Below are 16,560 nucleotides of genomic sequence, written 5' to 3' on the forward strand. Positions count from 1 at the left end.
AATGAGGACAGAATCATGATTAATATAATAGATTCTATATAAAATTGTTCTTTTAAATAATTAGCGGATTTTGAAAGGTACAAGAGAAAATGACATTTTGTGGGAGACATTTAAAGAGGTCTTAACAGTATGATAGTTTAATTAAAAAACAAAAAACCCTAAGCTTTGAAATCAGATAGACCTGAATTCCACTGTTGGCACTTCCATTAACTAATGTTCTTAAGAAATAACAAGTAATTTATAGAGCACCTACTATGTAGTTATCACTTAAAAATCCAGTGATTAGTTGGGCACAGTGGCTCATGTTTATAATACCAGCCACTTGGAAAGAGGAGAGGAAGAGTACAGTTTAAGGTCAACCCAGGCAAAAAGTTAGTGAGACTATCCAATTCAACAAACAAACCAGGTGTAGTTCTTGTCTTTAATTCCAGCTACACAAGAAGCACTGGGAAGAAGATGCAGGAGCTAGGCCCAGGCAAAAACTCAAGTCACTATCTGAAATAAAACTAAAGGAAAAAGAGGGCTGGGACACTTGCCCAGCAAGTACAATGTCCTGAGTTCAAACCACAATCAAGCCTATAATCTCCACTTTATGAAGGAAATGGAGTCATATTGCACTTATGGGGTCTATGGAATAATAAAACGTTCATACTGATGCTATTAATTTTAGCACTTTAAGTGGGCAGATTCTTTACTTTTTCTTCTATTTTTGAATTGAGATTTTACTTGGAGAAAATAAGGTTTTAACAAAAAAATTACTGAAATAACAGTCTAAAGAGATTATCATTCTTCTCTTAAATCGAAGAACTTACATCCATATTCATATTGGCCATATCCCTAATAAAACATTAAACTAAACCAATGAGCTAATTTACAAATTAGCTAAGACATTATACCTAATAGAATTAAAACTCAATAGCATTTATATTCAACCACACTAGAAACAGCTTTTCTTTTATAATCTCATAGAGTTATAGCTAGCTTAATCTTAGCTAATAAATTCAATAACACAGTTAAAGGAAATTCTGAAGTAATTTTTAAAAGAATTTTCATTGTTATCTCGCAAGCACTATTTTTCCAAATATTTTAATAGAGATTTAACATACATCCAATTCTTCAACAAATGCTGCTAAATCTTCTTTCCAAAGATCTGAAGGAGATTTTCTTTTAAGATCATTGACCTCTCGTCCCTATAATAAAAGGGTAGTAGAGTTTAACAGTCAATAGTTTTTAAAATATATAAAGTAAATCAAAATACTTATTTTTGGAAAAAGAAAATCAAAGAGAAAATCAAAGATATGGGTAATACTGAAATAGTTCCAAATTATTTAACCCACAAAAGTTCATACTTTTGTATCTCTCTGTTTAATGAGCTCTTCAACTTTTTCTTTAGTAAGAGACCACAGAGACATATTTAAAATATAATTAAAATCAGGGCCTGAAGGAGTTCCTGAGTCAGAGGAACTATCATCATGCTGGTTTTGTGTTTCTTCCTCTTCTGCTGCCTGTAAAAAATAATAAACTTTATATTAAATTCCTGTATAATATCAAATCAATGCTTAAATTTATAGAATATTGAGTTAGGAATTCAGCAAAAGCTATACTGTTTATTAATGCTATACCTCCAGGATGATGGAGTTACTTAGATTATTTGCAAAGTTACCTATAAACACTTACTATCTAGTGAAAATGTTTAAGATTTTTCTAAAATTACACAATAAAATCTTCAGAGAGATGGAATATTTATTTAGTCCCTATTTACCTATGAAATTGATAAAGAAGAAATAAAATGAGAAGGCACTACAATTTAAAATTAGTGAGAAAACACTATATCTTAAAATGGAGAAGACATTACATCTTACATCTCAGAGTAGAATGTCTTATCATTGCATGTTGTTAAGATTTTTATACTGGTGAATGAGTAGTTTGAAACCCAGAATAAATCACTTATGAAAATTGAAATACTTTTGGCTAAGAAAATTCTCTAAGGCAGGAATACTCATGTGAGGAGTAAAAAAAAGAAGTTCACTAAAGAATTTAAGAGTTAATTAATTAGAGTAAGAAGTGTCAGGGTTTTGTGGAAATTGTATTCAGAAGGTTTTTTTTCATAAAAACAAAATCATCTTAGGCTTATATTAAAATTTAAAATACAGTAATTTAAGGAAAGTAATTTTAAGTGGGATTATTTTCAAAAGTTTAATAATAAAAATAGGCCTTAAATAAAATTGCCTCTAAATTGGTTAAGGCCCTAAGATTGTTAAAAATTACTAAAGAACTGGAGGTATAGCTCAGTGGTAGAGCACCAGCCTTAAATGAAAAAGCTAAGCTAGAGAGCACAAGGCCCTGAGTTCAAGCTCCAGTACCAGTACTAAATAAATAAGTAATTTTTTAAGTGACTAAGTTAATCATGGTACTCCATCAAGCTAAAAGTTCACATTTGGTAACAAACCAAAAATAATAGCTTTACGATTTCAATTTTTAAATAAAATAATGTATTTATACAACCTAAGATTTAGGTGTACTTTAAGAATAAAAGGGTAAAAACTGGCATTACAAAGCAATATGCTCCATCACATAAACAAAACCGTAAGTTCAATTAAGCAATCTTAGCCAAATAAGGAATATTGTGGTTGAATTGATAGACGGTTAATAACTAGATAATTTAGGACAAATCAATTAGTCTACTGGTTTTAAAGTTCTTCATGAGACAATATGTTACTATGGAGTATTTAGCCTACTATAAGAAATTAGGGTGTAATAAAATCCTGTGTAGGAAGTGGCGCTGTGGCTCAAGCGGTAGAGCGCTCGCCTTGAGCTGAAGAGCTGAGGGACAGTGCCCAAGCCCAGAGTTCAAGCCCCACAACCGACAAAAAAAAAAATTCCTGTGTAGACCAATACTTCAAAAAAGTCATTTGATCTAGGCTTTGATGATAGCTAAGGTACTGTTAGTGAACACTCAGAATAAATCACTCTGAATAAATGTGCATTTCATTGTCAAAAGGAATATGACTAGAAAAAGTGTCACAAGTCAATGCAAATAACTTTTCAAGTTTTAATTATAGAATTTCATTATATTTTAGGAAAACACCTTGATCTTCTAATTATCTGCTTTATAATTCAAATTTTCTTTCTCAAATCTATGTAATAGGATGCTCTTGTAAAAGCAGTTCCTTTGTTACCTGAACCCTCTTCAAGTGTGCACATGGCTAAAATGCTGAAAATATTTTGATTGTGATAATGCAATTACTGAAAGCAAGCTAACCTTTACCCATGAATTCTGCCTCCACAGAAAGGTATTCTAAAACCTAGATTCCATTATCTTTTAAAACTAAGCATTAAATCCTTAGTTTACTAGGTAACATTTTTAAAGATATAGTTTAAACTGACAATAGTACAGAAGGGTGAGTAGTAAATAAACCATAATTTGGAATTTCATAAAACACATCTGAGAGGAAAACAGAATGCTCCAGTCACCATAACTCTACATACTACCCCTATTTTCTTCAAATGGTAAGTGAACCTGTTATTTTATTATACAATTACCCCACAATAGAATTTATTTTAATTTTACTCACTTTAATGTATTTATTGATCCCAAAATTGAAAAAGATTAAATAATAACAAAAGAAATATTTCCATGTAGTTGGATAAAAACATGATTGAGAACTCTTAAAATGTAAAGAAGCTTAAATTTTCAGTTCAAATTATATAATATAATCAATTATTTCTAAAAGATGGTAACTTTTTTGTATATAATCTACATAAGTGTCTGAAAAGATTCAAGATTTTCCTTTTCTACATTTGTTCTCAATCTTAATTTGTATTGCCTTTGAAAAATTTCTTTTAGTTATATACAGCATCAAGAAACTATCAAGGATATTCTCAAATGTTCAATACTTCATCCTCTGAGTTAATAATAGTACTTTGTTTCAAAACAGACACCTTAATGAATAAAGTATCAGGTGTTTAATCTGAAGCTCTCTTAAGCATGGGTAAAACACATGTTTGGTGATCAATAAATACTATTCAATAAAAGCACTTTGTCCCTCATGTTCCCAACCTTAATCAAAATCCTATCAAGTGAGTGGTGACCAGATGCCATATTGTGACCAAAGACTGAACACTGTGAAATGATTTTGAGTGCTACCAGTCTCATTCCCAGACAGTGGACATACATTTCACAAAAACCACCACCACAAATGACACCCTTTTAATGGCAGGCTCAGAAGAAAAGGCCAAGGAGACTGAGCTACCTTCTTAAACCTGGAGTCATTTCTCCAGGCCCTGGTTGAGTCACACTGGCCAAGTACTTTGTGGTGAGTGTGCACTGCAAATTCCTGTACTGTATCTGTTCTGTGGATAAACAGAAGACTTCAGTCTCCAAACAGCCAACTCAGTAGCTTTACCAATACTAAATTTAAGTTTTAGGGACTGGGTGTTTTGTTGTTTGTTTTGGAAGTTGCTTTTAAAAGCTTCTCTAAATGTCTTTTTCTGCAAATGATTACCTTTTCTTGTGCTTCTTTCCAGGCTTTCACTGGGTCAGATTCATAACCTCTCTGGACTAACATTTGAATCAAATCTTTCTTTGACCTATTCTCTATGTGAGGGAAAAATAAAGTTAGGATCAAGAAAAGAGATTCAATTTGTATTTGTTTATATTCTACTGATAAAAAATGTCTTTTATTAATAAAGATTTTTTCCATTTTAATTACTGTTCAAATTTTTTAAAGGTTAATCTTACCTATAGTAATTTTCCCTTGTATCTTCTCTAAAATGAAACGGGCTTGATTGTTAAGCTTTGTAGATTCTGCTCCCAACATTCCTACAAGCCATTCCTTTCGTAAACCATAATAACTTAATCGTAAATCAAAGAATTCTTTCAGAATATCTTGCACAGTTTCATATTTCTTCAGACATCCCATATGATCAAAGAGTACCTAAGTAAAACACAAGATTTTATAAATTTAATAAATCTGTACTGCTATTCTAACTTATGTAACAGCTACAGTATTTAAGATATGAGACAAAAATAAGTCTTTTTTTTTCTTAAGGTTCTTAAAGGCACTCAAACTATTTAAGAAAAATGTCTTCCCTGAACTAAAAATATATATTCTTTTTTTTGTTTGTTTGTTTGTATGGTGATGGGGTTTGAACTTGGGACTTGGGCACTGTCCCTGAGCCTCTTTGTGCTCAAGGCTAGTACTCTACCACTTGGAGCCACAGAGCCAATTCTGTGTTTTTATTTTGTTTTGTTTTCTGATGATTAATTGGAGATAAGAGTCTCACGGACTTTCCTGCCTGGCTGCCTGGGCTGGCTTCCAACCATGATCCTTAGATCTGGGTCTTCTGAGTAGGTAGGATTAGGTGTCCAGCTTATATATATATTCTACTTTTAAGCTTTAAAATGTTAAGGTTTGCCCTCCTTCAAATACTCAGTTGAAGTTTATTTACCACTCCCTTTTATAATGACTTGTTCTATAACTCAGTTATTCAAATTCTCTATCTTCCCACTGTACCTTTCCTAACAAATTATGATACTTTTATTCAACTGCTATGCAATTTTTGGATTTTTTCTTCTTATAATCTACTTTAAATCTAAAAGCTAATTTAGAATATAAGTTGGATGACCATACAAATTAACTCTGTACCTTCCTCCCTGATTATACCATAACCATATATATACAAGTTTAATGAAACCCATTAGAGTTGTGAAGTGATAGTCTACAGTTAAAATGCTGAGAGATAGGCATAAGGCACATACAAACCCTGTAACAATTATTATTACAAGTCCTAGCAGTAAATGTAAAGGTACTATACACACACACACACACACACACACACACACACACACACACACACACACACACACACACACACACACATCTCCTGTGTGTTCAAGCAGAGATGCATAGGTGTACATTTGAATGTAAGGGTTGTAATAGCAAAACAAAGGAATGTATCCCTAGATTCTTCTCCAGTTGCATAGGAAAGTGATTGAGGCTTACTATAACTACTCTTTTATCATGCTTCAATCACAACAACCTAACATATGTCATTCAAGAGAAACTAAGTTAACAGTATATCTAAAAAATTACCATAGAATTGCAAGTAAGAGTAGTTTGAAGTTTAAAAACTTTATGTAATCCAGCAGCTTCTGCTTGCGCTAGTTTCTCTTCTGTCATTTTCACCACAAATTTCACAGTTGTATCAGTATGATATTCTTTATAATCAGAAATTAATGCTGGTGTTTTATCTGTTCCATTCAGCATAGGTTCTAAAACCTGTTCCTTGTATACCTGTAAAAAATTTGAAAACAAGCAATTCTTTTTATGATGCACTATCATGTTCTCAGAAGTCACACCATCTTAAAACTTCTCAGCTCTGGGTAGAAGAGTGAAGGGGTAGTCACCAATGCTATTATCTCCTGTTCAATCACTACAGAGATAAATGGGAATATTCTCAGGGGTCTGAAAAGACATACAAAAAGACAATGGTCCTAATCTACTCATACTACAAATGATATAAGGAAGATTATATCAACCAGAGATTACAGATGTCATGTATACATTTAGATTTGTAAAGCTTATGCTAACTTACATGAATTTGTTGACTACATTTATAAGGATTTAAAACACCATTTATTACTACAAGTATCTCATCTAGTCATTTAAAGGTAAGTACAAAAACATAGTCTCTAAAAAAGCACTCACCAAAGTCATACCATATTACATAAACTTAAAAGATTTTTTTTAATTTAATTTTATTTTATTTGTGAACATACTGTACAGAGGGGTTACAATTACATGGACAGGATAATGCGTACATTTCTTACCAAGCATTGCACCCTCCTCCTTTGGTTTACCCTTCACATCCCTTCCCAGCCTCCCCCCTCCCCCCCAATCCCAATCCTTCCCCTCCCCCCCCCCCCCCCCGCACCGACGTTGTAAAGCTCATAAACTTAAAAGATATTTATTGTTATTTGAAAATTCAAGGCACAAATTCAAGTAATTGGACAAATATATGGGAATTAATTATACAGATTAAAGCAAATAATTATGAATTATTCTTAGCAGAAAGAATTGTTCATGTAAGATCTGTTTTATACACAGTTTGTATATTTATACTAACCTGTGTCCAGGTTCTAACTGGAAGCTCTGTAATTTCTACTGTGTTTCTATCCACCACGAAAATTTCACCACTAACTGCATACTGGTTTTGACCAAGTTCCTGGATTGTGCCTTTAAAATTTTTGTAATTTGGAAGCTACAGAGAAAAATGGAAATAACACAGAGGCTTGACTTTGATCTGGAGTACTAGTACCAAATTTGAATGACAGTTTACGGTCTAATTTTATAGCAAATTAAATTAAGGTGACTGAAACAGAATTGTTTATTTTCAACTGTCCCTCTCAAAATTGCCACTCAATCTTGAATTTATTGCTTCTTTAGTATAAAATGAACATCATTCAATCTCAAAATTTTAGCACCATCTTTCATAGTATTTCTAGGATCATAATTTTTTTCAGATTACTGTCTCCATAATTCCTTCTTTAAATTAATATCCTTTAAATTCAAACTACTTGTATCTGGGCCCAATCTTAAGTTTCTAATTTCCATCCAATAATTTGCCCTGCAGAACCACTACTCTTTTCTGGCATTTTGCTGAAATATTTTAACTATTCCTTCTATCTGTTGTGGTTTAGATGTGGTTTTAGCATCCCAAGTCTTCATGTATGGAAATCTAATCTCCACTGTTGAGGTGTTGAGAGGGTAGAAACTAAATCTATGGTGTCTAAATACGGGTGGATCCTTTGGGGATGACTATTATTAAACAAGTTTATTAAAGTGAAGCTCCATGATTGAATCTTGTATAAGAAGAGTAATAAAGAACAACAAGATAGAAATATATCCAACTCACTCCCACATAACCCCTTTTGAGCCAAATTATAAAAACTCACTCCCTCTTCTAAAATTGGTACTTGTTATTATCACCAAGAAATTAGTTATATACTACAGGACATTTCTTCCAGCAAACCAATTAATTAACATCTTTCTCTTCTGTAAATTTTAAATCCTAATGTCTTATCCTGACAACAGATTAATTTCTAGAAGTCAGAAGCCATAGGTAAACTCTATCATATTGTCACATACATACTAGGCACCCATTTACGTATTGATAACATACTCTGGGGGGTCCAACATTCTAAAAATGTACCTGAAACAGTTTAATTAAAACACAATCATCAGAAAATAATTTGATGCTTCTAGAAGAACCACTTTAGAATAAGTATTTTGAATTATTTCAAGGAAAAAATGCAAATCATATTCATAATAATTTTTATTTTAAAATATAAAAATGAAACAAAACTTTAACTGAATATGCCAAAATATTATTTATATCTACATGCACATGAGCATTAATATTTTTAATAAGTAGTAAATAAGGAACATTTTCATGACGGTGCATAAGAATAAAAATAAAATTTTATAACAAAAGCACTCTTTTCTATATAATTCGGGTACTTGAATTATTTTTTTATATTTTTTAATGTCTTTATTTTTTAATTTCAATAAACAATTTTCCCCACAAAACTTAACTTCCAGACACATTCATTTCTCTTTTATTTGTAAGCACATATCAGGCTGCACCCTAATAAGGTCTTTAGTATCTACAGTCATTCTAAAATAAAAATGTTTCATCATTTTTCTAAAATGACTGAACTTCTGCCTTTTACCGATTATCATTTGTTAAATACACAATATAAGCAACAAATTCTAAAAAAATTACCATGGGATGAGGATCCAATCCTTCTAGCATTCGTCTGACATTGTTCACAATTTCCCTAGCATCATAGTTGGGCAGTTTACAAGCCCATCCAGTACCAATGCCCTCAGCACCATTTATTAAAACCATGGGGATAATGGGAATATACCACTCAGGCTCTACTCGTTGATTATCATCATAAAGGAACTTAAGCAAGTTATCATCCACAGCAGGAAAAAGAAGTCTTGCTAAAGAGCTAACAAAAAAGAAAAAAGAAAGTATAGAAAGTTATATGGCTTTGAGAAATAAAACTCCATACATAAACAGTTTACATTTCAGAAAAATCTCCTATATTTTATAATTTAGATGCCATTATTCAACAAAATTTATCTAATTACCTATTATTACTAAGTACATATTTCTCTCAAGCACAAGGCTAGAAAAAATTGCTCTTTTTTACATATGTATGCATATAATTACCTACTTACATTCTTTATCTCTACCAATGTCCTAGCATTGTGAACAAAACATATCACCCATAACTAAGAAATAAGGCTAAGTGGGAAAAAAAATCTTTACACTTTTTAAGACTGATTTTGTCAAGAACTTATAAAAATGTCTGGAGACAATTTTTTTTTTGGTCGGTCGTGGGGCTTGAACTCTGGGCTCGGGCGCTGTCCTTGTGCTCTTCAGCTCAAAGTGAGTGCTCTACCTCTTGAGCCACAGCGCCACTTCTGGTTTTCTAATGGTTTATTGGAGATAAGAATCTCAAGGGGCTGGGAAGGTGGCTCAGTGGTAGAGCGCCTGCCTTGCATGCATGAGGCCCTGGGTTCGATTCCTCAGCACCACATAAGCAAAAAGAAAAAAGCAGGAAGTGGCACTATGGCTCAAGTGGTAGAGCGCTAGCCTTGAGCTGAAGAGCTGAGGGACAGCGCCCAGGCCCAGAGTTCAGGCCCCACGACGGGACGAAAAAAAAAAAAAAAAAAAAAAAAAAACCAGAAGAGTCTCACGACTTTCCTGCCTGGGCTGGCTTTGAACCATAATCCTCAGATCTCAGCCTCCTGAGTAGCTAGGATTACAGGCGTGAGCCACCGGCGCCTGGCTGACTTAATTATATTTTATGAAATATTTTGAACGTTCAATAGAAAAATAGGTAATCATATCTCTCTACAGTTCCGATTCTATAAATTTTTATTTATACCTACAAACTTCAACTGAACTTTCTACCATTAAATCAGCAAATGTTTACCTTAACATTGTGAAAATATAACGAGGGCTTGCAGCATCTTTGCCACCATGAAGCCGAGTTCCAAACTGACCAATCGGCTGAAGCAAGTTAATGTTGTTACTTCCCACAAAATTCTGAGCCAAATTCACTATAGTCATCATCAATGCTTGCTACAGAATAGAAAACAGAACACAACATTAATGTTCTAAGTTTTCTATAACTATTCCTTAATTAGCGATTAAAAACTCTCAATTCTATCATACTTCTGTAGACTTGATAAAAATAAAAATATTTCATCTGAATAATAATCATTTATCATGTCAATAATGAGTTCCAATTAAGTCCAATCTCAATACTTACTTCTCCATGATGATACGCAGACATTTCAGCAACAGATCCAGCCAACTGGGCAACTTTCACTTCACGTTTATCATTCCTCTTGAAACAAGTAAACAAGACTTTTCTTTGGCCTGGTTTAAAGCCTATTTTTAGAAAGAACAATCCTCTTGAAATTATTACCTTATGATACAGTTGTAACAATTAGTGGCAACAATGTTGTATATATTTCAGGAGGAAAGAGCAAAGATATGGTTTTGAAGGAATGAATAAAATTGGTACTTGAAATTGTACAACAATCTGAGTTCACTAATACATTTCTAACTCTAAAAGTGAGATATCAATTGAAAGATAACCTTTTGGACTTAAGAACCACTCAGTGGCACTAAGCTCATTTGGTAAGAGTTTCTAAGTGATCATGACTAAAATGTCAACTGTCACTCAAGCATCAGCAAAACGACTAGCCTGACAACTATTAAGGAAGTATCCCAAATCAGAAAAACACTCATCCAACTTTGCTATTGTAATTAATAATTAAAAAGACTATAGAATCTTAAATTTGGATACTCATTCCAACTTGGCCATTTACTAGGTGACTAAGCAAATTACTAAATTTGGAAGTCACACTGTCCTCAGAGTGGTGAAACAATAAGCTTTGTTACAGAATTATCCTAAGGTTCATGTGATTTAATATGAAGAAAGCACTCTGCTTCCTCCGTATTCTTCCTTTCCTAAGCAAACTAATATAATAATAATTTATTTTAGTATATACTACTGTCACCCTCATTGAGTAAGGAGGAAAGAAACAATATGGTAAAACATGGTCACTGCTTTGAAATTTATAATGTAATTGAGGATAAATTCAGATAGGTAAAGAAAGAGCACAGTTTAATTATCTGAAACTTAACAGATGATGGGGGAGACAACTTCAGGCTAAAGAACATAGATGGACAAGATTGTTAGCTGAAAAACAAAGAAACACAAAGATCAACAAACTTGCTAGAAGTTCTAAAGTGGAAAAGAAAATTCTAGGTTTGCTTAGGCAGGATGGGTGAGAACTTTGAAAGAGGTGACACTGATCAAGATGAATTATATTCATAAACTGTTTTGTTGAATAACAACCACTTAAAGATAATAAGCTTTTTTTAATCCTAAAAGAGATCAAAATCTATTTTAACTAGGTTCTAAATTTTGGCAAGTTATAAAAGCAAAAGCATTAGAGTTTAGCTAATGAAGTATAAAGAAATGTTAAAAATGTATTCTCTTGAGCCGGGCGCTGGTGGCTCACGCCTGTAATCCTAGCTACTCAGGAGGCTGAGATCTGAGGATCACGGTTCAAAGCCAGCCCGGGCAGGAAAGACTGTGAGACTCCTATCTCCGATAAACCACCAGAAAACCGGAAGTGGCGCTGTAGCTCAAGTGGTAGAGCGCTCGCCTTGAGCTGAAGAGCTGAGGGACAGCGCCCAGGCCCAGAGTTCAAGCCCCACGACCGACAAAAAAAAAAAAAAAAAAAAAAAAAAATGTATTCTCTTATACATGTTTTAGAAATTAACAAAATTCCATTTTATAATCAACTTTGGCAAAAGCTTTGAAGATTAGTCTTAAAGTTAAATTTTCTGGAAAAATTCAAAAGTTAAAAAATTTCAAATTAGGGAATATTAATGACTTCATCCTTACCAAAACATACATCAAAATTAACAAAAAGCTTTAAATTCCTCTGAATTAGTATTTATTTATTTATTTATTTTGGGGCCAGTCGTGGGGCCTGAACTCTGGGCCTGGGCGCTGTCCCTCAGCTCTTCAGCTCAAGGTTAGTGCTCTACCACTTGAGCCACAGTGCCACTTCTGGCTTTTTTCTTTTTGCTTATGTGGTGCTGAGGAATCAAACCCAGGGCCTCATGCATGCAAGGCAAGCACTCTACCACTGAGCCACCTTCCCAGCCCCAGCTTTTTTCTTTTTGCTTATGTGGTGCTGAGGAATTGAACCCAGGGCCTCAGGCATGCAAGGCAAGCGCTCTACCACTGAGCCACCTTCCCAGCCCCTGAATTAGTATTTTGAATCACATTTTATGAGTTCAAATAAGAACTTAAAAGTATATCATAAGGATAAAATTAAATAATACTCAATAACATAGAAAATGAGCAAGATTTTTTTACTTACCATCAACAAGAGATGGTATTGATCTTTCATTGTCAGAGTTTGAGAAAAGAATTAATTCTTTATTGATAAAATCATTGTAAGTCAAATGCTTTGTTGCAGTACCATATAAAAATTGCTAGGAGAAAAGACAAATAACAATATTGTCATTATTACTACATAAGTTTTAGTCTCTTTTTTTCCAGACAACTACTCTTTTTCTTTTCTTTTTTTTTTAAATCCAAGTGTCTGTATTTATTTCAGAGCAGTAGATGGCAACTTTTTAACGTACACATTGGAACAGACATTTATTTGTGTACATGTTGAGATTGTATAATTTGAGCTATACTTCTGTTTTAGAATATGACAGGAGGAAATATTTCTTTTAACTAAATGTTGTATTAACTTCTTTTTTTTATTATTGAGTTTTTTTAATTGTGAAAATACCGTACAGAGGGGTTACAATTACATGAGCAAGCAATGTTTGATAAGAAATGTACTCATTACCTTGCTCCACTACTCTTTTTCATGAGAGTGTGAACTTTGGGCTTGTGAGGCAAGTGCTTTGCCACTTGAACCACACTCCTGGCCCCCTTTGCTTTTGAGTTTTGCCCAGTCTAGCTTGGTCGTAACCCTCCTACCTGCAATCCTCCTTCTTATAGCTTCCCTCACTGCTTATTAATTGGGATGGAGGTCTCCTTAATCTTTTGCCTAGACTACCCTCACACCACAACCTCCCAGTCTCAGCCTCCCAAGTCAGGCCACAGCTCTGTGTGACTAACCTCTGGCAAACCATGTAACCTACGCTGTCTCCGGTCTTCCATAAAATTTGTTAGCCATTCTTTTCTGTCATCAATCTTCTTCTTACTGAATGCCTGAAAGATTACAAGTAATGATTTCACATATTGAGAATAAAATTAATTCTACTATCAAATTTAAATTTATAAACAACTAATAATTAATTTCTGGCAACTTAAAGGTTACTTTCAAATGGTTTTTTTTTTTTTTATCAAAAATATACCTTAACAGAATCTTTCACTTAAGGAAGTATAAAAGCCAGGGATAATCTGTGGAAATAACTAAAATTCAATACTTTGAATGCTAGAATTTCAAAATCAACTTATCAAAAGAAACAAAGACTGGGAAGAAAGGCATAGTAGATAGGAGAGAGGGGGATGAACGATTTATTTTTCATGAGGTTAATTACCAGGGTAATGGCTGCATCATCTTCAGGACCAGCATATCTAAACAAAATGCGATGCCTTTCCATATCAGCAAAATATTCCTTTGCTTCTTTAGCTGTACTGGTACCCAATCCTGCAGAATTTTAAAAATAGTACTGAGTCACAAATATCAATAGCTGTTTAAAATCATACAGAGAAAAGCCTGTAAGGAAAGTTACAAGATAAATGAAGCTAGCAACATCTGTACCAGTTTATATATTTAGTAGAAAAGAAAGACAAACCAGGTATCACATGTTTCCAAACACAAGTATACAATGCTACCTGTTAAATGTGATTACCTCTGAACTAACCACCAGTTAACTAAAAAATAAGGGGACAAAGCAATATGTGTATTATATGAAACAAAAGGGATAAAATTAGCAAAATTAAGGATATGGGGAATTACACAGAGCAAAACTCATTTTTTTTTCTCTTGGTGGTACTAGAGTTTCAGTTCCAGGCCTTAACTTGCTAGAAAGGTATTTTACTACTTGAACCATTCCCTCAGCCCTTTTTTTCTTTCAGCTGTTTTTCAAATAGGCTCTCCTCTTGTCCAGAGCCAGCCTTAGACTACAATCTTCCTACCTATATAACCCACATAGTTGGAATTAGAGGTGTGTGCCACCAACCCATAGCCTCAACTTGCTTGATAATTATGACAAAAATATATTTAAAAAAGGTGGCTCAGCAACAGAACGCTTGCCTTACATGCATGAGGCCCTGGGTTCGATTCCTCAGCACCACATAAGCAAAAAGAAAAAAGCCAGAAGTGGAGCTGGGAAGGTAGCTCAGTAGTAGAGCGCTTGCCTTGCATGCCTGAGGCCCTGGGTTCGATCACTCAGCACCACATAAGAGAACAGAAAAAAGCCAGAAGTGGCGCTGTGGCTCAAGTGGTAGAGCGCTAGCCTTGAGCTGAACAGCTGAGGGACAGCGCCCAGGTCCAGAGTTCAGGCCCCACAACCAGACCCCCGCCCAAAAAAATAATGATAATATACTGAGACTAAAAATCATACCAACCAAACCTAATGTGCTTAGATCTTAAAATATATGTAATAAAAAATAAAACATAAAAGGTGTAATACGTTTGCATTAAAATTTCATGCTATGATGCTTTTTATATGGATACAATTAAGGAATTCTAACATTGGCTGATATTTAAGACATAGACTTTTTAAAGAAAAGTATTATTATTCTTTTAGAAATACATGAGTACTTAAGGCAATACAAAATCTGTAAATTATTTCAAACTATCGTGGCAATAAGAGGTTTCGATTAAGCAAGATTGGCCACTGAAATTGTGTAAGGTACATATTATCTTCATTATTATATAATTCTTCATTATTATATAATTTTCTACAAAATTTAAATAAGTAATGACTCCACAAAACTGAAATATTTTAAAACACAAACCTTTGTAGTATTTTATTTTCCAGGCTTTCTGATTTTCTATATGTTTCTTCCACTCATCAAATTCAGGAATACTATAGAAGGAAAGTTCTTGCTTATTTTTGCTTGCCTTAAAATTAATTAAATAAAGAAATTAGTGTTTTTGCTACCTTTTAAGACAACAGTATAAAAATATAATAGTGTAAGTAATACCTTTACAATAGGAGTAATGAATTCTTCAAGAAAACCATGCTTCAAAAGTGATGGCCAATTGTGATGAATGAAATTAATAAGCAAGCCTTTTATGTGAGAGCCATCTTGATCCTAAATAAGTGAAAAGTAGGTTTTACAAAATATAACTAATTATAGCTAAGATACAGCTGTAATCAAATTTAAATGTATCACCTAAGGCAGAGAAATCAAACTACACATTAGATGTCATACCAAAGAATTTTCTTTTAAATACAAGTAAGGAACATAGCTAGTGATACATTCAATGTTCTTGGTCTTATAAAATATACTGTTTTATAGATTACTCGATTTCACTAAGTTTTATAAATGGCTTTAAAGATGAAAAAATACATATAACATTGTTATAATGCCACTTAATTGGGTAGTGGGACAAGAAACACAGAGTTATAGGTATTCACAAGATTGTTCTTGACATAGAAATTGCAAAGCTTCTGCTTAAAACAATATAGCATTTTTTCCATTGGAGATATTTCTCTCCAAATGCTTTTAAAATACACCATTGGATGCACATGAGATTCTTTTTTTTGTCTATTTTCTAAACATAAGTCAAGTTCAAACCACAGTACTACCAAAAAAGAAGTTAGTTTCTTATTTTTTCCTGATTATTTACCTTTTATAAGTCTCCTGATTTTTTTGTATCTCAATTTATGCCAGCAAATTTCCCACTTATATTTATCATTTCATTCCTACTTACAGATTTAGCTGCTCTAAGACAACACTGCATCTTGCTCTTTTCATATTTACTGCACTTAAAAATACTATTTAATATACTATCACTTAGTAATCAACAAGATTGGTATAGAAAACTTAAGTAAAAAAGTGTTTCACATAAGTTTTTCCACTGTAAAGTAGTTTTTGTAATTTGTTTGTACACTATCACATTTACACATGTTATCTTAAAAATTGAATTTCTAGAGCTGGGGATGTGGTTCAGTGCACAGCTCTAGCATTCCCAAAGCAGTAGGCTTTATCCCTGCAACCCCTCTGTTTTTAGCATTTTCAAATTAAAAAGAAAAAATCTAAAAATATGAATTGTAAACTGTAAATATGTAATAACTTTCAAACCAACCTGGTCAGTCATAATCATAATCTTTCCATAACGTAAGGTTTTCAGAGATTCTGCATCATCATAGCTTTTCTTGTATTGTAGACCAACTATTTTAATAATATTGTTTATTTCTGCATTTTCCATGATCTGTGTCAAAAAGAAAAGTATAGGAGGAAGTATTTTAAAA

General features: G+C 33.2%; 1 protein-coding gene across 2 annotated transcripts in view; it reads right to left on the bottom strand.

The window, feature by feature from the left end:
- Top2b (DNA topoisomerase II beta) overlaps nt 1-16,560 on the bottom strand; it is a 74,079-nt gene that overhangs the window by 24,723 nt on the left and 32,796 nt on the right. For both annotated transcript variants that reach the window (XM_070018711.1, XM_070018710.1), the window contains exons 13-27: nt 16,395-16,520; nt 15,287-15,397; nt 15,098-15,203; nt 13,672-13,781; nt 13,247-13,339; nt 12,489-12,603; nt 10,352-10,473; nt 10,013-10,161; nt 8,788-9,019; nt 7,129-7,263; nt 6,096-6,296; nt 4,742-4,937; nt 4,506-4,597; nt 1,350-1,505; nt 1,107-1,190 (exon numbers count right to left, since the gene is read on the bottom strand). In XM_070018711.1, coding sequence (XP_069874812.1) covers nt 1,107-1,190; nt 1,350-1,505; nt 4,506-4,597; nt 4,742-4,937; nt 6,096-6,296; nt 7,129-7,263; nt 8,788-9,019; nt 10,013-10,161; nt 10,352-10,473; nt 12,489-12,603; nt 13,247-13,339; nt 13,672-13,781; nt 15,098-15,203; nt 15,287-15,397; nt 16,395-16,520 — 2,028 coding nt within the window. The remainder of the gene's footprint in view (nt 1-1,106; nt 1,191-1,349; nt 1,506-4,505; nt 4,598-4,741; nt 4,938-6,095; nt 6,297-7,128; nt 7,264-8,787; nt 9,020-10,012; nt 10,162-10,351; nt 10,474-12,488; nt 12,604-13,246; nt 13,340-13,671; nt 13,782-15,097; nt 15,204-15,286; nt 15,398-16,394; nt 16,521-16,560) is intronic.

This window comes from Dipodomys merriami, unplaced genomic scaffold (genome assembly GCF_024711535.1).
Source record: "Dipodomys merriami isolate MVZ:Mamm:240054 unplaced genomic scaffold, mDipMer1.0.p SCAF_13, whole genome shotgun sequence".
Lineage (NCBI taxonomy): Eukaryota > Metazoa > Chordata > Mammalia > Rodentia > Heteromyidae > Dipodomys > Dipodomys merriami.